Source organism: Pelodiscus sinensis, chromosome 1 (genome assembly GCF_052426305.1).
Source record: "Pelodiscus sinensis isolate ZL-2025 chromosome 1, ASM5242630v1, whole genome shotgun sequence".
Classification (NCBI taxonomy): domain Eukaryota; kingdom Metazoa; phylum Chordata; order Testudines; family Trionychidae; genus Pelodiscus; species Pelodiscus sinensis.
The window spans coordinates 163,497,503-163,522,582 of NC_143052.1; the positions used below are offsets into that span (position 1 = coordinate 163,497,503).

The 25,080-nt window shown below is 47.7% G+C and overlaps 1 protein-coding gene across 2 annotated transcripts in view; it reads left to right on the top strand.

The window, feature by feature from the left end:
* Positions 1-331: 331 nt before the first annotated feature.
* NSUN3 (NOP2/Sun RNA methyltransferase 3) overlaps positions 332-25,080 on the top strand; it is a 39,880-nt gene continuing 15,131 nt past the window's right edge. Inside the window, exons 1-5 of one of the 2 annotated variants that reach the window (XM_075908911.2) lie at positions 332-511; positions 5,600-5,703; positions 8,763-9,106; positions 10,341-10,495; positions 18,081-18,202. In XM_075908911.2, coding sequence (XP_075765026.2) covers positions 422-511; positions 5,600-5,703; positions 8,763-9,106; positions 10,341-10,495; positions 18,081-18,202 — 815 coding nt within the window. In that variant the 5' untranslated portion in view covers positions 332-421. Of the gene's footprint in view, positions 512-5,397; positions 5,704-8,762; positions 9,107-10,340; positions 10,496-18,080; positions 18,203-25,080 lie in introns of both variants that reach the window. The other variant, XM_075908917.2, reaches the window with a different exon arrangement.

Genomic DNA, 25,080 nt, shown 5'->3' on the forward strand with positions numbered 1-25,080 from the left:
AGCTGCCTCAGATGCCAGACTGTGGGGGGAGGACACCATTAGGACCCAGAGTGTAGAAAATTGTGTCTGCTGCTGGTGCAACATGGGGTCGTCATTTGCGCTCCCTGCTTCTAGTGCCAAAATGTTGTGGGCCAGCCCTGCTTGCAAGCAATGCAGAGTAACAGGGCTAGGGATGAAGCGCCGAGACTGGGCGCCCACCTGTGGCTGCAAGGGGCGGGCTACGCTGCTCAAGCGCCTGGGCAGCACCGTGCTACCCCTTAACGCACAGCGCCCCTCGGCTGCCTCCCAGCCAGGCAGGAGGAGGAGCTGAAGCTAGCTCCGCTCCGGCCCTGGGAGCCCCGCCCAGGCCTTGCATTGCACACGCGCCGACTGCCCCTTCCCGGGCCGCTGCGCGCAGCCGGGACCCGGCGCCCCCTGGGCCATGTGGCTGCAGCGCGCCCCAGCCCGGCTGCGCCGCCCGCTCGCTGCCTCCTGCGGGCTGCGGGGGGGCCCTTTCCCGGCCCGGGAGCAGGTGAGTGGCGGGTGGGTTTTGCGCCGCCGGAGGAGCCAAGGGACCCGCCGGCCTGGCTCAGGGCAGCTGCTGTGCAGGGCGCGCCGGCGTGTGCACCAGCAGCCAGGAGAGTGGGAGGGACTCGGCCTCCTCGCCGTAGGGAAAGAGCCCCCCCCGCCTGCCCCCCTGCTGCGGGGATGTCAGGCTGAGCGCAGGAGGGGCCTGGGGCGCCTCCCTGCAACGCAGCGGCGAGTGGCTGAGACACTGAACGGAAGCGATGGGCTGGGCGGGGGGGGGGGAAGAATCACGTTGAAAAAAGCCCCCCCCCCCCCCGAGATACTAGTGGACGCGAGAGGGGAGCCGGGCACAGCACTGCGGGCTTTCCCCGGGGATCCCTCCTCTACGTGACTGGTGAAGTGAGAGCGCCCTCTCCTGTTCCCATCGCCTTAAGTGCACCTGTGTGCGGGGGGGCAGGGATCTTTCTTTAGCATGGGAGCCCCTCCCAAATGGGCAGTGGTTCCTTACTATTGGGACTAGTCTGGGGTGGGCATACCGAGAGAGGGCAAGGACTCCGCTATATGGTGAGTGGGAAACACGGATGCGGCCCCTGGCTTGCCTGGATCCGGCTAACAAGGCTCAGGGCCTCTCCCCCGGCAGCATTGGGGAGCCCACACTGGCACTCCAGTCTGCCTGGCACTCCACTGCAGGGTTGGAGCACAAAGTCACTAGAGCGCCCCAGCCTAGCAGAAGAGGGGATTGTGGGGAGTGTGTTTCTTCTTCTCAATCCGGGGCCACATCACTGAGGGTTTGTAGGTTTTTTGCTTCTCACTTGTGAGTGGCCCCTGACTGATTTTTCTGTGGGTCAGCAGCTCCTGCCCCAAAAAAGGTTCCCACCCCTGCTGTTACTGGTATGATTATATTGCTATAATTACAGAGTTAAGTTTTAAGGAGGGGGTGTCCAACCAGTTCTGAAGCAGTTGCCACTATAGTGGCTACTGCTATCGTGAACTAGGCACACTCGACCAGCTAGCCACATTGTTCAAGACAACTAGCCCCACTCAACTGACCACGTGTGGCTAATGTGATGGATGCCACGTTTTAAGGCATAAGTGACTCCTAACACTGGGGAGGTGCACTGCCCCCTATGCCCTTGCTAAAATTTTGATGTTCATCCTAAGTTTGACCACCTATAATTGCAAACCACAGAACTTGACCCACCCATTCCTGTAATAGACCTTTCATTTTTGGTTGAGTTACTGAAATCCTCAGATCATGGCTTAAAGACTACAGTTACACAAAATGCACAGTTAAAGTTGCATACAATCCACCCATTTAATAGTGTAACTCCCCACACAGAAAGTGATAGTGGTATAGTTACATTGTTAAAGGTATGCTGACATTTACCCATATGGAAGACTAGGAGTATGAGCAACTAGTCGACTATCTGATAAGCAAATACTTATTCGATAGTCGACATGCTAGTCAACTAATTATCTTCCCGCCCCCTCTCCCACTTGCTGCCTCTATGACTACATCTAGACTACAAGCCTCTTTCGAAAGAGGGCATCTAGACTGCAACCTCTTTAGAAAAAGCAAGCCGCTTTTTTGAAAGAGAGCACCCAGGTATTCTGGATGCTCTGTTTCAAAAAAGCCCTGTTTGCATTCAAGAATGCCTTTTTTCGAAAGAACACTTTTGAAAAAAGGCATTATTCCTTGTGAAATGAGGATTACCGCCATCGAAAATATGTTTTTTTTTTTTTTCAATTTAATTTTGAAAGAACCCGGCTGCAGTCTAGACGCAGGTGAAGTTTTTTTGAAAAAAGGCTACTTTCTTTTGAAAAAACCCTGCAGTCTAGACACAGCCTATCAGAAAGAGGCAGCAAGGAGGGGATGAGGAGGAAGTGCTTCAAAGTGGCAGCGCTGCATGAGGCATTTCAAAGCGGCACCGTCGCGTGAAGCCCAGACTCACTGCCGCCTTGGAACACCACAGGGAGCTCAGGGCCAGTGGGGTTCTTCGCTGCCCTCATACTCCCCACAGCGCTTCCGCCTTTGAAATGTAGCAATAGCTGTGGGGCTGTGGCTACACTTAAAGGCAGCTGTGCCCTTATCGACTAATTGAATAGTCAGTTCAGATTGCATTGACTATTCGATTAGCCAATTAATTGAAATTTTACATGCCTAGTGTAGACAAGCCCTGAGAAAGATGTAGTGAAGTTGGAGGAAAAAGCTACTTGAAACCAGTAGTTCATGTTTTTTTAAAGACAATTTTATGGTTTTGGAGAGCCTTGATTTACAATTTTTTAATCCTTGGGGTTGGCAGAACTGAAGATGAGTGAAGTACAAGAACATAATCAGCAGAAATTAGTGACAGTAAATTATACCAATTTGTGTACTTTTAAATTGAAAGATTTGTAAAGCTGGGGACTGTTTTGGTATGTAATTTTGATTATTTATAATGTCCGTAAGTATTAGTTTTCGTACAAACAGAATTTATCTAGTTCTCTTCTTCTTCTCCCCCTTTTTAATAGTTGTCCAGAAAATAGAAAATGTGGCCTTGATTTTTTCTTTAGTCTTCACTCTATGCTGTTAGAAATACTCCAACCAGCTCTGATATTGATCTCACTCCACTTCAGGGGTTGTGTGTAGGCCCAGAGGTTCACACACATGGTTTTCTTTGCAGGATTGGGGCCTTAACCTCTAACCTTAATGCCACAGAACTGGCAGATGAAGAAGTAGTTCAATCCACAGATTCCTGTGGATCGGGCCACTTTGCGTGGAATTAGCTTCTAAATTATAGCATCTAAAGTCAACCCAGTGGCTTGACAAAGCATTTGCAAACAGGAGCCAATTATTTTAAATAATTTGCTTTTATTTTCCTTAAAAACAATGAAGAATCCTATGGCACTTTAAAGACTAACAAACGTATTTGGGAATAAGCTTTCATGGGCTGCAGACCACTTCGTCAGATGCATCAGGACTCCTTGTTTTTGCTGCAACAGACTAAGATGGCTATCCATCTGAAACTTAATTTTCCTTGTTATATACTTCAGGGCTGTTGTGCTTAGCTTTTCATTGGGTACTTAAAGGCTACGTCTACACTGGCATGATTTTCCGGAAATGCTTTTAACGGAAAAGTTTTCTGTTAAAAGCATTTTCGGAAAAGCGCGTCTAGATTGGCAGGACACTTTCCTGCAAAAGCACCATTTTCGCGATCGGGGCTTTTTTGCGGAAAACAGTACTGTGCTGTCTACACTGGTCCTTTTGCGCAAAAGTCTTTAGGAAAAAGACTTCTGCCTGAACGGGAGCAGCATAGTATTTCCGGAAAAGCAATGACGATCTTACATGAGATCGTCAGTGCTTTTCCGGAAATTCAAGCAGCCAGTGTAGACAGCTGGCAAGGTTTTCCAGAAAAGCTGCTGATTTTCCGGAAAAACTTGCCAGTCTAGACACAGCCACAGTGTATTTCTAACCTGAAAAGTAACATAATAAAAGTGATGTTGTGGAGGTCCATATGTTGTGTGCCACCCTGATTTTATACAAAATTTAATATACAAGTAATTTTTTCTCTGTACTTATTAGTCCCACATGTGCACTGTATTTCTGAAGGAAAAAAACCTTAGATTTTTTTCCTTCAAAACATACAGTGCATATAAATATAATTGCATCATTGCCAGAAATAAGTACAGTTCTATCTAGTGTAAATAAATAGCCTCTCAGGCACACAATTATTCCACCGCACACTAGGGATATAAGTGACTAGTCAACTATCTGATAAGCATATGCTTATCGGATAGTCTGTTAGTGATTCAGCTGGTTGTCCCTCCTCCCTTGCTGCCTCTATCAGAGAGCGGCAGTAAGGGAGGAGCAGGAGCCGGTGCTGGGGGGAACCCTACTTAACAGCCGGTTCCCCCAGCACTGTCTCCATCGGAGATGGGGGGGTGGACGCAGGGACACAGTAGAGAATTAGCAGCGCTTCTGCCTATGAAATATAGCAAGAGCGGGGCCAGTGGGGGGACTGCTTGAGTCCCCCGCTGGCTCTGTGCTCCCCATACACATCTTCCTTTGAAATGTAGCAAGAGCTGGTGGGGCTCTTGCTACATTTCAAAGGAGGAGGCGCCCTTATTGACTAATGAAATAGTTGATGCAAATTTAATCAACTATTTGATTAGTTGATTAATCTAAATTTAACATCCCTGCCCCACACACCTCCGCTGGTTCTCTTCATCTTCTCACACTTCTTGGCCAGCCTGGGCTTTTCTCTGCCCCTGTTCCCACCTGACAGCTCCCTGTACTCCCCACTCCTTGACCGCTTCCACTCCCTCCACCCTCCTGCCCATTGCCTGCTCCTTTCAGCTGGTGTCCGCCTGCCCCCATCACTGGCAGGCAGCCACCAGTGGAGCTGAGAGTGAAGAGAAGCCCTCAGCCATTGCTGCTCAGGGCCAGCCCTATGACTGTCCCTGTGACTAGATGCAGCAGTCTGGGGAAGTTGTTGGTTGTCTCCCCTGCCAGACACAACCATGCAAGGAAAAGCCTCCGAAACCATCAGCACCACCAGCACCTGGATAGTAGGGTTGGGTGGGACCCGGGAGATGGGGCTGCTCTGTGTTTTCAAGCTTCCATTGTCTTGTCTCCTAGCACTGTGCTGAGAGCATGCCTCCCCCAGGCCTTTGGTTCCCCAGCGCTGCTATATAGCTCGCACAAGGATGAAGTTTAACTTCTGTCTTTTAGTTAGATACGTAAAGAGGTGTTCCTGGGCCGGGGTGCTGATTTTGGAGGGATATAATCTCTGTAATGATGGTTTGCGTGTTTTGTTCCTAATATGTTGGCTCCCGAGGTTCCTTTTAATGTATTTGGCAGCTGCCGGGAGGGAGCATCCTGAACATACTGTTTGGACGATTTGTTCACAGGTTAAAAGAAGATGGGATTCATATCTCATACTTTACCAAGGGCTCCAAAATACCCGTTGCCAGCCCTTTAAACAAGAACACCCAAAGCCATCAGCGTGATAACTGAATGTCATGATTAATCCAAACACATCTTCTTAAAATCTGGTGTACAGCAATCTTTGGCTAATAGCTTTTTATGGCAATTTCCCCCCCTTCCTCTAAGCTGGATTCAGAAGGGAAGCATCAAAAGCAGATCTGCCAAGTTGTTTTGGATCACTTTGAGAAGCAATACATGAAGGAGCTGGGAGAGGCCTGGAGCACAGTCAGGTTATTTTTTCTCTTTTCATTACCTCTTAACTACCAAGAACTATATAGAACGCAAGCAGACTGGAAATTGTGCTTCTATTATTTTAAGTATAAAATTAGGATACCAGTATGAAATGATAGGTGAGTACTGTCACTGTTAACTCTAGTTAAGCATCTGGGAAAGGAGGGAATGTACAGGAAAGATCTAATTGCCCGATATAGAGAAAGTTTTGGTGACAGGATCCTTCTTCTTATTAACATGGAATTTTATCTTTTCATTTTTGGTGGGGCATTGTCTGTCTGAAGTCAAAAGGACTTTGCTTTGATTCCAATAGCACCAGGATTTGGCCTCAAGAAACCCCTTGGTGTTATCCGAGGAGGGGAGGTGCATCATTGAGTGTCATACTTTATATATCCTGTAGCAAAGTATTGAAAAGCGAGGAAATAATAATTATATCAGAAACAGTGACCAAAAAAAGGTAAAAATAACTTCAGAAACACTCACCAGTATAAAAGAGGAATCATTCCAATTGCATATCAGACTTGATTTGTCATTTGCCATATTTATTTTCCTGGATCCTTTTCTATGCTGTGTCTGATTAAAATAACATCATTTTCCAAATTGCTAGGATGGTAAAACATAATTCAAATATACTTCCCATTAGATGGTTTTCTGGACTGTGTGGACAGGACCAAACCGTGATGGGATAGTTGCAGCAAACTATTTTAGAGTAAGTCAGAGGCTATTATCAAACACTTTATTTTTAAGCACTTCTAACCCTTTTTGTCTCTATCTGAATAGGCTAGTCAAATTGTTTAAAAAAAACAACCCACAGTGCCTTCTGAATTGTTTTTAACAGTTTTCAAAGAAAATATGGGAACCCAATAAACAGATTTGAATCTGGTAATTTGCCCTAGCATTAAAAACATATATAATGTAGGGATGTTGAAACATGGGTAATTGTGTAAACGTGTAACCAGCGGTTACACACACCTGCATCTGGCTCCCTGGGAGCTGGCTGCCATCCTGTGTTGCTGCCTTTGTATCATGTTAAATACTGTTTACTTACACCGTTATACACTCAAATTCCTATTATAATGTTTACTTTTTCTTCGCTGTTTTCCAGAAGGCTTCATGAAAGGTGGTTATCAGTGTTAGATGAAATGTATTTAATTTGGTGCTCATGTAGTGTGTTCTTAAATCCATTTCTAGCTTGGAATCACTTTTTAGTTTTATGGGTTCGGTTAGTTTATATCTATCAGACAAGTCCATGGTGTAACTTATGTGTCCCAAAATGGAAATGCTAACAAAACACTGGGGTATTTTTCCCCACAGGTATGCAAAAAGGATCCCAAATCAGCAAACACTGTTGCCTTTTCAGTGAAAATCAAAAGCATTATACTCTTTCTCAGACTGTCCACTCCCCCCTCCCACACACACACCGATTTCAGAAATGAAAATTTCATTATTTGTAGAGGCCTTTTACTGTGTGACAAGTTTTAGTATGGAACAAAATAGCTTTTATTTCTGAGAGCCACACTATTACACAGTGATTACAGGCAGTCCCCGGGTTACGTACAAGATAGGGACTGTAGGTTTGTTCTTAAGTTGACTTTGTATGTAAGTCGGAACTGGCGTCCAGATTCAGCTGCTGCTGAAACTGACCAGCAGCTGACTACAGGAAGCCCGAGGCAGAGTTGCTCTGTCCTGGGCTTCCTGGAATCAGCCCCTGATCAGTTTCAACAGCGGCTGAATTTGGACGCCTAGGACAGAGCAGCTGGGGCGCTGCCGGGTAGGTCCCTGCAGCGCCGCACCGCACCTCAGCGCTGCGGGGACCAACCCGGCAGCACCCCAGCTGCTCTACCCCAGGTGTCCCCAAGTCAGCTGCTGCTGAAACTGATCAGCGACTGATTCCAGGAAGCCCAGGGCAGAGCAACTCTGCCTCGGGCTTCCTGTAGTCAGCTGCTGGTGAGTTTCAGCAGTGGCTGACTTGGGGACGCCTGGGGCAGAGCAGCTGGGGTGCTGCTGGGTTGGTCCAGTAGCGCCGAGGAGCGGCGCTGCGGGACCAGCCCAGCAGCGCCCCAGCTGCTCTACCCCAGGTGTCGTCGGCGAGAAAAGCCTGGTCTGCTGGTGGGGGGAGGTGCACTAGTTGCACCCCCTCCCCCCCAGTAGACCAGGGAGACGCGGGTGGCGGGACCGCCGAGACGTGCCGCGGTCCCGCCCGCATCCTCCGCGGCTTTGCTCTGCATCTCCCTGCGCTGCTGGGGGGCAGTCCCCCCCAGCAGACCAGGGAGACGCGGACCAAAGCCGCGGAGCACACGGGCAGCGGGACAGCCGCGGCGCGTCTGGGCTGTCCCGCTGCCCACGTACTCTGCGGCTTTGCTCCGCGTCTCCCTGGTCTGCTGTGGGGGGCTCCCCCCAGCAGACCAGAGAGACGGGGAGCAAAGCCTCGGAGGACACCGGCAGCGGGACAGCAGCGGCACGTCTGGGCTGTCCCGCTGCCCGCTTGCTGCGTGGCTTTGCTCCGCATCTCCCTGGTCTGCTGGGGGGGTTCTCCCCCCCCCCCCCCCCCAGCAGACCAGGGAGACGTGGAGCAGCTTTTCTCGCCCCGGAGGATGCGGGCGGCGGGACCGCGGCGCATCTGGGTGTCTCGCCGTATTAAAGAATACATGAAGAGTTGATTGAAAAAAGCAAGGTGAAAGATTAATTGGGAGCAACACTGGGTTTTACGTTTCTGTGTTTTATGAGTTCACGGTTTCTCTATGCTCTTGAATTTCTGTATTTAAAAAATGATGGCAGTAAACAGTGTTACTACTTCCCCTTTCCCTTGACATGAGAACAAAGGGATATTTCATGAAATTGAAAAGTCACACATTTAAAACTATAGAAGGAGATACTTCATTACATAATTTATAATTAACCTGTGGACACAGACACAAATATAATGGGGGGATAGGAGGCACAAAATCTAGCTGTTCTAATTCCCTGAGATGAAGGACTTGCTACATTATGTAAATTTAACTGCAACCTGTCCCTTATTAAATATAACTTCTTTGTTTTTCTTTTTTTAAATCTCTAGGGATGTGCTTACATCTCCATTGTGCTGGCAATATGCTGTCCTGCTTAATAAATTCAGCTATTCTTCTGAACTGGAGAACACCTTGCATTTGAAGGGGTATCATAGTCTCTTTCGGGAAACCTTGCCTTATATTCCACAGTCATTAAAGTGTTACATCAATAGAACTCCTGAAAGATTCCCTGCACAAAAACACCAGATTGGTAAACTAAAGGAATATTATCTGCTGAATGCTGCGTCCCTTCTCTCAGTTCTGGCATTGGAAATAAAGAATGGAGAAAGAGTTTTGGATATGTGTGCTGCTCCAGGTGGTAAATCAATAGCTATGCTGCAGTGTGCCTGGCCAGGTAACGTATAATATTGTTATGCCAATTAAGATACAGAAATCAGGTTCAGATGCAGTTATCAAAGTTACTTGAAGGCATATTTGTGTCTTTTATGAGATTAACATTCAGTTTAAAAAGGACATGATACTGAGAAGATTGAGAGTGTTGAAATCAGAATTTTGAGGAATCAGTTTTTCCTAATATTAGGACAAAACCTGAATATATTAAAATGTAAATGGATCTCAGATGAATTCAGATTGAAAAATCAAACAGAGTGGTGCTGCTTTTTTCTTCCTCTCTAGAATGCAGAGTTTCATGTACTGCCGCCAAGCACGTTACTACAGCTGTAAATGAATCACAGAGTTCTTAGCACAGGAAAACACTTTTTCCACCTGTCAGATATTTACATCTTTGTAATAATGTCATGTTAATTGCAAAAGTTTGACTGGAAAAGAAGAAAGAGCAATCTCAGGGTGTGTAGCTGGTGCATAAAAGGGATGGGCCCAAGTTTATTAAGCAGAGGGAGAATCTTTGGAGAAGGAAGTATCTGTGCCAGGGAGTAAGGGGACCAGATTATTGTCAAAGGAAATGAATAAGCTTTAGGGGGATGACTTCAATCAGGAGAGAGTGAGTGCTGTGGTATACATAGGCATAGCCTGCTGTGGTTCTTGTGGTGCTATGAGGAAGTAAAAAGGAAAAGAAAATGAGTGGGAATAGTGATTATCTAGAGGAAAATGAGATGCTGGCTACAGGCAGCGATCCAAGCAACAGCAAAGTTTAATCTAAATGAATAATTGCCATGGCTGTAGTGACAGAGGTGAAAAGAGCAAATGTAACTAAAAAGTTACAACTTCTGGTGGGTGAGGAGTTCAAATGCTTGGTTTGGGAACACAAGGTGAAGACCAAGCTTGAAATGAATTTAAAAAAATGATGTACAGGTTCTTCTAATAACTGTAGAAAGAGCTCAGAAAATATTCAGACCACTGCTCTTTGAATATGAGTTACCTTTTTAAGTTTGTTTTCCTGTGAAAGTCCTTCACTTCTGTAAGTATTTATTACTAAATATGCATGGATCACCTTTTAGGAGCATGTTGAAATTTTACTAGGATTATAAAAATGCATTAATGTTCTAAAATGCGCAGTAACATAAATCCATGTTATGATCTCTGATAATTCCAGGGAAATGCTGAAGCGTCCATAATTTTAACTGCTTATATTTATTAAAGAGCACTGATTCTAGGTATTTTCTGTTTAGGTCATTTTCACTGTAATGAGTATGATAGTCTGAGATCAAGGTGGCTGAAGCAGACACTAGAATCCTTCATCCCAGAGCCGCTGGTGAATTTCATCACTCTCTCTGAACTGGATGGGAGACAGATTGGAGATCTCCATTCTGAATTGTATGACAAGGTAGCACCATTATGAATTGACAAGCTGATGGAATACAATGATACTTTTATTCTCTTCCTTCCTTTTCTACCGTAACTTAATATGTACTGTAGCTGTTTGATCATGTACTAAGAAAAGCTTATGAAGTCATGATTAAACCTTTTATTTTAATGTTAAAACTTAGTCTCCATTTGATGGCCCTTCATATTTGTATGGGAAGAGCATACTGAGCTCACTGCATGGTTTTCTCATACTTGAAACTTGGAACTGAAGAGACTTTGTACTTGTGTGTTTGTTGATATGTTAAACAAAGTTGCTTGTTGACACATCCCGATGAATTATGAAAAAGACACAGCAGTTAGTTCTCTGTGTAACAAGTGAGTAGGTAAATACAGCCGGTCCCTGAGTAAAGAACGGTCGATTTACGACCGTTCACACTTATGACCAAACCTCCAATTAAGCGGTCGTAAAGGCAGTCCCTGAGTTACGAATGCGACCCGCGCTTACGAACAGTGCGGTCGCATGTAAATGAATGGGGTCCGACTTATGAACAATTCGAGTTACGGCCAAGTGTTTGGTCCGTAACTTGTTCGTAACTCGGGGTCCGGCTGTAAGCAAGGGAGGTCAAGAGTGGGAGCTATTCAAATGGACAGTAATAAAATAATAATGGTGTTCACGGTACAGTAACTAGTGCAGTGGTTCTCAGCCTACTTACTGTTGTAGACTGCAGGTTGAGATTCAGCGTGCCAGACGCACACTGGCACGCCCAGCCCTGTGCTGCCAGCCAGCCCCTTCCCTTTAAGGGGAGACCTAGATCACACACCAAGCTGGCCCCCTGACCTGCATCCCCTGATTCCCTATGACCAGTTTCCCCTGCCCAAAGACACTCACCCAGACACCTATGTCAGCAACCCCCACCTAGAGACCTCTCCACAGAATGGGGCCAGGAGCTGAGCCCCCACCATATGGGGATGGCAGCCAGGACCTTTTTTGTGTGGAGACAGGAGTGGAGCACTAATAAAATGAGGGTGGCCTATGCTGCCCAGCATCCCCCGCCCTCTGATTGGCTGGAACTCCCCCTCCCCCCTCGCCAAGACCCACTCTCCCTCTCCCCTGTAGCACTCATAGGCCTGGCAGAAGCTCCCTGGTATGGCTGCTTGAGGCTGTTTCCTCTTCAGCCAGTCCCACCCCCTGACAGACCAGACTAGCACATTTTGAATATTTCTTAGTACACAGCTGCAGCTGTGGGCTGCAGCTATGTGCTAATTGGGCTGTTGGTTGAGAACTATTGAGTTAGTGTGTGGTTCCTCAGAAATTCACAAAAACAGTAAAACATTTTGAACGAAATAGGTTTTTTCATGCTTCTAAAAGGGGAAAAATGGTGCTTTAAACTGTTATAGAAATTACATTCCAATACTTCTGCATGGAATGAATTGCACAGATAGTTCTTCTTCGGGGATGTCCCCGCGGGTGCTCTACTATGGGTGCTGGGCTTGCCCCGGCGCCACAGACGGAGACTTGTCATTAGCAGTGTCTGGCCAGACCATGCATGTGCCGCAGGCTCGTGGCTTTCGTGCTCTTTCTGTCGCGCGGTCCGGCCCCTCCGCCAGTTCCTCTTCACCGCCTCAGGCTGCAGACGCCTGTAACCGCGCTCCTCTCTCCACAGAGCTAGACAGCTTCCAGTTCTCCCTTTCTATATATAAAATCTCCTTTTCCTCCCTCTCTCCCCATAAAGTAAAAAAAAAACAAAAAACTTTTCTTTCAAGAGAGGAAGGACAAACAAGAACTATCGGGAGTGAAAGCTGAGACCGCTCTTACCTCCCGCCTCTCAGCTGTTCTCCTGTCAGCTCCTCCTTATAGAGCTCCTTCACCTAAAAAAAAAAAAAGACAGACTGTTAAGATAACAAGAACAAAAGATAGCTGGCCAGAGCCGTTACCAGGCTATCAGCCTTAACAATCACCTACTGTTCAAAACCAACAAGAGATAAGAAGCAGTGGGCTCCTGACAAATGTCAGCTACCATGCAGAGTGTATTCGTTGCCTGGGGGAGTCTCACATCCCCCAAAAGTGTCACCATTGCTTAAGGCTCACCTCCAGAGCCAGGAAAGACAGGGAGAGGTGCCTCCGTATGCTCCTCTTTGATACAGCCCTGCAGCCACAGCAAGCTGACTTGAATCAGCAGCCTCTTAAGCGCCGGGCTTCCTCCCCTACTGTGGAACTGCAGAAGAAAATGGCATTGTCCCCAGCAAGATCCCTGCCAGCTGCCTTTAATGGCAGGGACAGCCAGGCACAGACACCGGGGACCTCTGGCATTCCAAAGCCATGTCCCCCTGCCTCAGCGGCTTCAAAGTCTAAGCGGCCACGGGAGCCTGCAAAGACGTCGGCTCCCCAGCCGGCTTCAGTTCAGTCGCTGCCTCCTCCTCTGGCGCCGAGCGTTGAGCCGGCGCCGAGAGCAGCCCCGGACCCGATCATGGCACTGGCCCTGACACCTGCCCCGGCACCACCTTCGAGTCACCGCGCGGTGCCGGACCACACGGCGCCGGACCACACTGCTCCACCACACCAGGAGCCGAGTAATCAGCGGCTAGCGCTTCAGCACATGCCACAGTTCAATCACTCTGGAGCCCTGCTGCTGCTGCTTTCTATTCCTCACGCCACCGCAGCTGCTCCCGCTCCTGCTTCTTCTCCCCAGCACCGTCCTCTCCTCTGCTGGCGCTGCGATCCCCACGCCGGTCCTCTCATCGGTGCCGCTCTCCTCGTGAGACTGCCCTCCCCGTTTCTGGCTGCTGCATCTCCCCATCGCAGGCACCAGTACAGACATCTCTCTGCCTCTCCTGCCTCCTCCAGGGCATCACACCTCCGCTCCTGCTCGCCCTGCTCCCCGTACCATTATCGGTACGGCAGCCGCTCCAGCTTCAATGATGACCGTTCGCCGCGTCATGGTGCCTACCATCGCGATGACTGCACCTCTCGACATTCCCATAGCCAGTATTCTTACCGACCACGATCCATCTCCAACTACGCTGCACACAGGCGCTCTCCAACCCCGGCTCCCCTTACTCCTCCGCATCATGCGCCATCACCATCTCACTACTCTTCAGAGCCGGAACATACTCCCTTCGTGCACCATGCCTCGGGGTCTTCCATTCCAGTCTCATCTCCTCCGGAGGATGCAGTGAACCCAGACGACAGCTCTCCTCCCAGACGACCTCCGTCAATTCCAAGAATTATTTAAGTGGGTATCGATTACCCAGGAGATTCCCCTACAAGAGCTCAAAGATAAGCAACACAAGCTTTTTAGGAATCTCCAACCGTGACACAGTTCACGCCTCGCCATCCCTCTCGACGAAGGCATCCTGGAACTGGCTGACGAAGTGTGGCATGCTCCAGCGTCGGCCCTTCCCACCAACAAAAGAGCCGACAAGAAATATTTTGTGCCACCAAAGGGCATGGAATTCCTCTTCGCCCATTCACAGCCTAACTCTTTGGTAGTTGATGCAGCTCAGCAGAGATCTAGAGCCCCTCACCTCAAACACCAGAGCTCTGATAAAGACGTAAGGAGGCTTGACGTCCTGGGCAGAAAGGTATACACCTCAGCGACTTTACTCCTCAGAATCGCCAATTACTCGGCGCATCTTTCCAATCATTCCTTTGACACAATTTCACGCCTCACTCCTCTCATGGATCATCTCCCTGATTCAAAAAGATCGATCCTGAGATCAGTCATCCAAGAGGGCTACACATCAGTGAGAACGTCCCTCCAGATGGCCATGGACGTGGCTGATACTGCTGCTCGCTCTACTGCTACGGCTATTGTTATGCGTAGAGCTTCTTTCCTTCAAGCGGCAGGAGTTCCAAAGGAACTACAGACAAAAGTCGAGGACTTACCCTTCGACAAGGATAAGCTCTTTGCAGAGACCATGGATGCAATCCTGCACTCCTCTAAAGACTCTCGGACAACCCTGCGAACTCTGGGGATGTACATGCCCCCCTTTAAGAGACGACGGTACTCACCATATCAGCGCAGATATGATTACCCCTACATTAGACACCAATGGCAACAGCAGCACCAACAACAGAGGCCCTTCGACAACCAGCGTTCTCGCCAGAGGCCTCAATGATGCCGAAACCCGAACAGCAGAACGAACATGCCTTCCAGCAAGCAGCAGATTTGATGTGTTGGTCGAGGGCGAGCACACAGCCACAGGCAGCACCGTGAATCGTTCAATCCAGCTATTCCACTACCGTCTAAGACCCTTTCTACATCAATGGGCAACAATCACCACGGACAAATGGGTCCTCGATTGTTGAGTTCGGCTATCCTATCCCTCTCATAGCCATCCCACCAACCACCCCTCCCACCCCGTCCCTCTTCAGGGACCCCTCTCACGAGACCCTCCTCAGACTAGAGGTCGACCGCCTTCTCTCTCTGGGTGCCATAGAGCCAGTTCCGAAGAACTTCAGGAACAGGGGCTTTTACTCTCACTATTTCCTCACCCAGAAAAGGTCCGGAGGCTGGCGTCCTATCCTAGACCTCCGTCGTCTGAACAAATATCTCAGAAAACAACGATTCAAAATGACAACGTTAAGCTGCCATAATCCCTATTTTAAATCCACAGGACTGGTTTGCCGCCCTCGACCTCCAGGATGCCTATTTCCACGTCCCTATCCACCCTGCTCACAGAAGGTTCTTGCGCTTCATCGTGGCGAAGGACCATTTTCAATACAAGGTCCTCTCCTTCGGGCTATCCTCAGCCCCCCGGATGTTCTCAAAGGTCCTATCCATGGTCACGGCCTTTCTCCGACGCCAAGGAGTGTTTATCTTCCCTTATCTGGACGACTGCCTGCTCAAAGGCGCTTCGGCACACGAGGTCTCCCGCATGGTTCACCTCACGATGCAAGTCTTTCGATAGCTCGGACTCCTCCTCAACGAGCAGAAGTCCGTCTTGCATCCCACTCAGGACATCGAGTTCATTGGGGCCCGTCTGGACTCACTTGCCGGCAGAGCGTTCCTACCATTGCAGAGATTTCAGGCCATCCAGGACCTCATTTGCACTATCACTGTGAGCCCCACCATTCCACTCATCACATGTCTCAGACTCATGGGCCACATGGCCGCCACAACGTACGTGGTGAAATACGCCAGACTACACCTGCGTGCCCTTCAGCACTGGCTGACCCTCATATACCACCACACCAGATACGATCTCCACAGGCCCGTTACACCGCCACCTGCTGTTCTTCAATCACTCCAATGGTGGACCAGCCACACAAACCTGCTATCGGGCGTACCATTTCACCCACAGCAGCCTCTCCACCAAATCACAACAGACGCCTCCCTACTAGGCTGGGGGGCCCACATGGGTTCCCTCTCGGTACAAGGCCAATGGTCCCCACAAGAAGCAAGGTTGCACATAAACCTCCTAGAGCTTCGTGCTATTTTCAACGCATGCAAATCCTTCCTCGTCCACATTCGGAATACCACTGTGACGATACTTACAGACAACATCACAGCCATGTACTAGGTAAATCGCCAGGGCGGCGCTCGCTCCCGTTCTCTATGCACAGAAGCTATCCGCTTTTGGAACTGGTGCATTCGCCACGGGGTGACTCCTTTGGCATCCTACTTACCTGGCACCACAAACGTGATGGCAGACTTCCTGAGCAGACACTTCCACTCGAAACACGAATGGGAAATGCACGACGGCGTATTATGCGACATCTTCCAACGTTGGGGGACTCCCCGAGTGGATCTCTTCGCAACTCCCGCCAACACAAAATGCCGCAAGTTCTGCACCAGAGCGGGCCTGGACCGCGCATCTCTAGGGGATGCCTTCCTTGTGACTTGGCGCGGACCCCTCCTTTATGCATTTTCCCCCATACCTCTCATTCCCAAGGTCCTTCAGAAGCTGAAGGCAGACAGGGCTATGCTAATCCTCATAGCCCCAGATTGGCCTCGCCAGCACTGGTTTACATTCCTGCACCACCTCTCTGCGCGGACGCCGATCCGCCTTCCGCCTCTCCATGACCTCCTCACACAAGCCCAAGGACGCCTGAAACATCGCCAGATACAAATGCTGAACCTAACAGCATGGTTCCTAATTGGCTGAACAATTGTGAATCTCTCTGCTCTGCCGCAGTCCAACACGTCCTAGTACAGAGTAGGCGACAAACCACGAGGAAAACTTGCCTTCACAAGTGGCGCACATACTCCTCCTGGTGTACCTCGAACCACCACGATCTGACACGTCCATCCATTTCCTCCGTACTGGACTATGCACTGCACCTAAAAAACAAGGGTCTTGCGTTAGCCTCCATCAGGGTGCACCTCGCAGCAATATCAGCATTCACACCATCTATAGATGGCATTTCTATCTTCGCCCATCCTACGACTAAAAGATTTCTCAAGGGCCTTATCAATATAGACCCACCACGCAACCCAGTCCCTCCTGTGTGGAGCCTGGACGTGGTACTCAACGCCCTAATGAGGCCACCGTTCGAGCCTCTGGCGACCGTATCCTTACAATTCCTCACTCTGAAAACGGTTTTCCTGCTCGCAATAACCTCTGCACGCAGGGTTAGCGAGCTTTCCGTCATGATGGCCATTCTACCATATACGATTTTCCGTAGCGATGGGGTAGTCTTGCGATTACATCCGAGGTTCCTACCCAAGATTGTCTCCAATTTCCATGTTAATGAACCAGTCATCTTGCCAACCTTTTTCCCGAAGCCCCATGCCTCGCCACGAGACGTGGCCCTACATTCCTTGGACATCAGCAGGGCCTTCGCGTTCTACATAGATCGTTCAGGCTTACGGACCTTTTATTCATTTCCCTGGCACACAGGTCAAAGGGTTAACGTCTGTCTTCCCAGAGAATCTCCAATCTCGTAACCGCATGCATAGTGCAATCGTACGCAACGAGAGTGTTGCCCCTTCCTTCCCAACCACACACTCATTCCACTAGAGCCATGGCCACATCTGCAGGTGTATCTCTGAAGGACATTTGCAGAACGGCGACCTGGTCCTCTCATGGGACCTTCGCTAAGCATTATTCTATCTCTCTCTCTCTCTCTCACTCAGATGGGGCAGTGGCGACTGCAGTGCTCTACACGGCGGATAAATAGGGTCTCCTTGCCCTCCTTCCATTTTTGGCGACTACCGCTATGCAGTCACCCATAGTGGAGCACCCGCGGGGACATCCCCAAAGAAGAAAGCGAAGTTACTCACCTCCGGTGCAGTAACTGTTGTTCTTCGAGGTGGTGTCCCCGCGGGTGCTCCACTACCCGCCCTCCTCCCCACTTCGGAGTCCTCTCTCTCTCTCTGCTTGTCTCTTACAGACTCCGAGGCGGTTTCGAGGAACTGGCGGAGGGGCCGGACCGCGCGACAGAAAGAGCGCGAAAGCCGCGAGCCTGCGGCACATGCGTGGTCCGGCCAGACACTGCTAATGACAAGTCTGCGGCACCGGGGCAAGCCCAGCACCCATAGTGGAGCACCCTTGGGGACACCACCTCGAAGAACAACAGTTACTGCACGGGAGGTGAGTAACTTCGCTTTCTACTTTGCAATTAATACTTTTGTTCATTCTTCTACTCATTGGCTATACAGGTACTACTAGATGCTCCATGTTCAAATGACAGAAGTTGGTTATTCTGTTCTGATATTCAGCAGGCAACACTGAGACTCATCCAAAGGAAGGAGTTATCTGTTGTACAGGTGCAGCTGCTAAGGTGAGAAACGGAAAAAAAATTGTTAAAGACACTTTCACTGATTAAATTAAATGATATTGTGGCAAGGTTTGGTATGTGTAACAACCACATCCAAGTTTCATGCACCATACTCCTATTTGGTAAGTACAGAATGTGCTGCAGCATGTAGCATTTTTTGCTTACATTGAAAGTTAGATGAAAGAGTTAATGGAGAGCAGTGAGGGGCAACTGAGGTAAGTGAGTGGGGTACATGAGTGGCTTTCCGTCATCTCAGTGGGCTGGAAGATTGTTGTCCCAAGAGACCGTCTTAGTTACAAAGCGCTTGCATGCCTAAAAAATTGTAAAGTGTGTCAGCTGAACCATAGCAGCACTATCGGGAGGGAGTGCACAGTAGAAGTGTAATTGGATAATCATGTAACTGCGTCAAATTTTAGCTGTTAAACAACTATTCGATACTCCCCAGAGGTGGGGACAGCAACAAATGCGCACTTCCAGGAAGCCCCCTGCCACTCTGCGCAGCTGCCTCTCTATGGGTACGTCTAAACTACATGGCTCCGTCGACAGAGCCATGTAGATTTGTTTGTTCAGCAAAGGGAAATGAAGCCGCGATTTAAATAATCGCAGCTTCATTTAAATTTAAATGGCTGCCCTGCTCTGCCGATCCGCTGTTTGTCGGCAGATCGGGGCAGTTTGGATGCTCCCCTGCCGACATGAAAGCCCTTTATCGACCTCCCCGGTAAACCTCATCCTACGAGGCATAACAGGCAAATCAATAAAGGGATTTCAGGTCGGCGCGGGAGTGTCCAGACTAGTGCACTGAGCCGACAAACAACTGATCAGCTGTTTGTCGGCTCAGCATGGAAGCCATTTAAATTTAAATGAAGCTGCGATTATTTAAATCGCGGCCTCATTTCCCTTTGCCAATCAACCTAATCTACATGGCTCCATCGATGGAGCCATGTAGTTTAGACACACCCTATCAAAAAAAAACGGCTCTCCCCTGCCTGAAACAGAGGCAGCAGCATGAGGTGGCACCCCTGTCCACAGGGGGCCCAAGCTCCCCACAAACAAAAGCTGAGCCATCATCCACAAAGCAGACTCTATCCGTGCTCTGTGGCAGCACGGGAAGGCGGGAGGACAGGCAGAGACAGTAATCATGGAGAGTTGACTTTTAAGCCAGCTCCTCCTGGAGCACCAACTCCTGCCTGCCTTGCCGCTATGCAGGCAGATGACTTAAAGCTGTCTTCCCCCTCACCCTGCGCGCTGCTGCCTCTCTGTCAGAGGCAGCAGTGGGGGTAGGGGAGGGCAAGTGGCTCCACAGGATCTGGTTCTCAGAGGCAGCAAGCAGGGAGGGAGTGTGTGTAATCGACAGGATTAACCGATAAGCACAGGCTTATCAATTCATTGCATAGTTGCTTACATGCTGACATCCCTAGTACACAGCTCTCACAGTCAGCGCTGTGCGCATTCAGCACACACCTCACTTCGCATGCCCTTGCTTTACATGCGTGTCAGTTTAGTAATACCAGTAGGAAAATAACTACACAGACAGAAGCCAGCAATATCTGGTAATCCTGTGGGTAAGCAAAGGTATATGTTTCATGCTCCACACATAGAACCCAATGGGCCTGATGTGGCCCATGGGAAGCAGGCTTCCTGCCACTGATGCAGAGTTGTTTAATTGTAGAACTGCGATATAAACAGCAGTGTTCAAATCTTCAACTGATACATGGCCCATAGTATTCTGTTGACTTCATTGAGAGTGTGTCTTAATGCAGTACTTTGCCTCAGTTGCAAAATGATGCAGAATACCCTGCTATGAGCACCTAAATAGTTTGATGTGGCATGAGAGGTGTTTTTGATTCCTGCCGTATACCCCCTTTGAAGCAGAGGTATAAGTATAGTTTATAATTTAAAAAAAATTATAAAGGCTGCTTATGCTGCATCTGTGTATAATTTCAATGAAATGGTCTGTAACCCTGTGTGGAAATTCTGATGAGGGATATTTCTTTGTTACTTTTTAGCAGAATTATCAACTTGAGATACACTGTTAGTCTAATTTGATGACAAATGTTCTCATCAATGTTGGTTTCTGTTAGGTTGTCAAACTAGCTTTCAGATTGTTTGGTCTTTCTGTCTGTGCTATTTGGACTGTTTTCAGGAGGAGCTTCAGGGCCCGGTTTTGTCCATACTCACACACAAGAACTTAATAGGTATAACCATCTGAGCAAATGTGTTTGCAGGATTGAACCATAAGTACAGGTTGAATCTCTAAAACCCAGAACTCTCTGGTCCAGCAACATCCGTGGTGAGACCACGGTTACTGCTGATCCAGCGCTGGCTGGCCAGTTTAGAAGCGCAGCCCACACTGGGCTGGTGGTCGGGAGTGAAGCCCCAACTTGGGGCTGAAAGCAGCAGGACCAGTGGCCAATAGCACAGTCACAGCCAGGGCTGGAGTCAGCGGGGGTGGCCTCCGTCCAGGGCTGGTTTGGGGGCACTGCTGAGTCAGCAGGGCAGGTGGTACGGTGGACAGTCCCAGCAGGAGCAGAACCCTACACCTGGGTAGGGAGCCTTGACCTCCCTTGTCTGGCAGATTGTGTGGTTTGGGACCACTCAGATCCCGAGGGTGCCAGACAAGAGAGGTTCGGCCTGCATTTAGCTCGTCTGTGCTGCCACTGAATTGTTATAGCTTTGCAGTATTCAAGGCAGAGGCCTATAAATAAGAGGTTAAGCTGCAATAAAAATTGTATTGTTTATCTAAAACTGAATGTTGAGAGCCCCGGGTTGAAGAAGGAGGGGCACTTCATATGCTGTCTGTACTAGGTTTAAGACCAGCAGAGTGGGAAAACTAGCCCTTTCTTTATCCAGCGCTGAGAATCAGCAACACAAGCTTCCCCACAATACCTTTCAGATTTGGTTTGACAACATTTGGTTAAAAAAAGAGTACAACTGAAAGTATATTATTCATAGTAGCAATTCAGTTTTTACCAGATAAAATTAATACATTTCCTATTAAAGCCTTTTGGTTTCCTGTTAATTCAACTGTTGTCCTTGTATATGGTGTGTAGGAAACAATTGAAACATGAACAATTAAGTAATGCATTACAGTATAATAAAATTGACATGTTTTTGGAGTTGGGTTAAAGAAGAATTATTTTTCTTTCCAAAAAAAATAGTTTCAGCATCTGTATATTGTTTTATAGCTATTGATCAAACACTAAACTTTTAAATGTACACAATGATTCATTCAGAAGTATCCAGCTGTCAAGGCAAATTCAGAGAGGAATAAAGTAATGTGTTTTTTTTAAAAGAGTGTTTTTTATGGAAGTCTCCATAGGAGCAGAGCAAGATACTTTTGCATGACTTCCTGAGGAAAAAAGGCCTCCCAGAAACCTATGATTGATAACAGAAATATGAGTGTCTTATTGCAGTAATGCATCATGTCACCCATTTCCATTGAAAAAATCAATCATATTTGAAACACTGACCTCCTTCGGTTTTCTCTTTTCAATATTTGACATGTAAAATCTAATTTGTGAACTTCTAGCTAAAGGAAGCATACATCATTCACTGAAATTTTTCAAATTTGTATAAATCATTCTGGATTATAATCCTGATGCAGAATCTTGACAGCAGGAACCTTATTTTTAAAAAAGAAATCCCAAAAAGTGCCTGTCACCCCAAATAATATTTAATACAATTATCCCTAAATTTAGAAAAGAAAAACATTGCATTTGCTGAATGTGCAGTGAACTCGCCTTAAACAGTCTGAACAACAAAAATTTGTTGAGGATAATATATTTTTGATCTGTAACTTCCATCAGAAAAAAAATTGATATATTTTTTCTTCCAAAGGGCTCAGTAAGACCATAAATTCAACAGCGTATGCATTGTGATTTTTCACTTGTCTGGATTTTGGAATTTAGGGAATAGATCATTTTTATAAGGCTTCTGTTGTCAGGAGTATGTCAAAGAGTAAGAGCCCGATTCGGCAAGATATTTAAGCATGTGTGTAATCGCAATGAGTTCAGTAAATGGTTAAATGCTGCTTTGAATTTCTATATTACCTTTTAACTCAGAATGCTTTGCAAACGTTAAAGAATTTTCACAACACCCCATCAAGAAAGAGCATGAAACAGTGTCAGTCAGGGAGAAACTAAATGACTTGTTCAATTGGTGAGCAATTCAGTGCCACTGATGATGATAATCAGGGCTCGACAAACCGCGGTGAAATCCACTCGCCAGACCTGCACTGCGCATGCGCGCACCACCGGTGAACGGGGCGACCGACTGAAATACGGATTTGTCGAGCCCTGATGATAATAGAATACAGCTCTATTCACTGTCAGTTATTTGCTCTGATGGCCTGGGTGCATGATTAAGATTGAGGTTCTGAGTTCAAACCTTGGTTGTGATAGAGATTTTCCTATTGATTTTTAGCAAGTCATTTAAAATGTCTACGTTCAGTTTCCCTAACTGTGAGGTGGGTATAAATATCTATCTGCTTCAGAGATTTAATTAGAATTAATTAGTTAACTTAAAGTTCTATGCAAGGGCTGATCATTTCAGTTGTTTAAATATAGAATAAAATATGATAGCACAATGGATGAAATGCAAATGAGATAAATTGATATTGTCACATCAAAATTGGCCCAAATTTTGTGATTTAAAAAAAAAAAAATTTTCAAGTTAAGTTATAGAAATGCAGAGCCAAACAATTGTAACTCCTCCTTGTAACAACAAGTTGGGATGGGCATACAGTTATGGTTACAATATAATCTAATCAGGACTAGATTAGATTACACTGATTTTTTTTAAAGGCAAATTTGATGCATTTCCTCATTTTGGTTTATGATGTCATTGCATAGCAGAGCTAAGATTGGGCCAAAATTAATTGGTATTATTTTTTTTAAATGTAGTCAGTGTTTAGTACTTCAGAGCATTTTAACTCTTAGAAGTCTGAAGTGTTTGAGACAGAAAAACGGCATACTAGAATGCTAAATTTGTTAAAATTCTTATTTTAATTTTAAGTCAGTCATTGATTTATTTGTAACCGCTTGGAAAATTCATTCTGTATTCAGAGTAAGAGCTGAAATTTTGGAGAGGACACACTGTATTCTGAAATATGTATAATGAAATGTTTGAATTGCTATCGAATTACTTACTATGGAACTGTGACAGGTACTCCACAATACGTATTTTTATTATTACTGTTGTGCAGATGAAATGCTGTAATACAGTATTGTGTATGTGCCTACTTCTGTGTGTGTATGTATGTAACTTCAGTTACCCAATGAATATTGGGAATAATATGTGTGATTGCTCATGTGCATTCTAATAGTGCACGACTGTCAGAGCCTTACACACTGCCCCACGTAGGAGCCACTCCAAGTTAGTCTTTGTAGATAATACATTTTTGTTGGGATGCCCCCTCCTCCTTCCTGTGCTTCGTTTTGCCCTGGGGCATGTAGTGACTCCAGGCTTTTAAGCACTGTGGCTCCTGTAGCAAGCCTATACTCAAGAGGGACCCGCATGCTGCTTATCTAATGTGTTTAGGCGAGGGAGAATTAATCTATAAGTGCATAATTTGTAGGTGTTCCAAACCACGGACCAAGAGAGAAAGGGACCATCATTTGAAACTCTGCTTCTAGAGTTGGCACTCAGACCTTTGGGACCAAAGCCAGCATCACACTAGCCTCTTTGATATGGGACTCATCGGCACTGAGAAAGGAGGAATACAAGGAGCACTAGTGCTGCTCCTCGGCACACAAAGCCAGTTCATTGGTGCGGCACCATTCAGAATCCCTGGTGTTGCACAAGAATAACAGGTCAGACCAAGGCTACCCCAGTGCTACCCCAGTGCAGTGTGTCCCATATTGGGACACCACAAGGAAGGTGCAGCAGTCCTGGCACCATTGACTCCAGCCCCAAGCACGGGACCGTTGAATCCAGGCGTGGATGACTCTTCTATGCGTGGAGTGCTAGAGTAGGACTTGGATTCTCCCTCCATGCCAGACACTTCCAAAGTGGCCAGGGACCTATTGGCTATGACAATGCACTCGCCAGCAGCCGAGTCCTGAACCTCCACCGGATCGCTATGCCGGAATGGATGCCGGCTCCAACTGGACAGCACAGCATGGATAGCACAGGGACCAGCACCAGACTTCCCAAGGCACTGATGTTGTTGGCACTGGTATCTGTACTATTGCCAGCACCAGCCCCCTTTCAGCAATGAGGCAAACCAGTCACGCTGAGGCCATTACCTTAGCACTAATCACTGGCACTATCGTGTCCCATATTAGTCAGGCTCAGAGTATGCTTCAGTTTCCGAGGTGGAGATTTCGTGTAGTGCCCAGTACTTACCACAGCCTGGATCCTGGCACTGCTCACAGCACTGACAGAGGAGAACCTCATCGCCCTGGCGCACAGATGTCCTGGCTCCCACGGTGGCAGACTCCGATGCAGTGGCCCTTTTGGACATAATGGGCCTACCGTTAGGGTCACAGCCCAGTGCCAAGGGCAGCATCATGGTCTCCTGCACCTGCCTTCAGCCATGTCAGTTACTCCAGTGCACCAAAAAGGGCCCACGACCGACCTGGTTAAGGCACTGCTGGAGGACCCTGCCACATGGTTGCCAACACCACCCTGCCGCCAGCGACTCCCCCACCCAGCATCTGTGTGGACACCAGGAAGCTTGAGGGTCAGGATGACCCGTTTCCCAGGGCATCCTCTTCCTCACTGGATGAGGCAGTAATTGACATTTCTTCATCCCTGTCCATACGCCAGCGCCTCAGAGGAGACCCTTTAAGCTGAAGCCACCTGCATGTTCCTTCTCTCTAGGAAGGATCATACTTGCAGATGTGGCAGAAACAGCCAGCCACTGCTGCTCACACAATCCT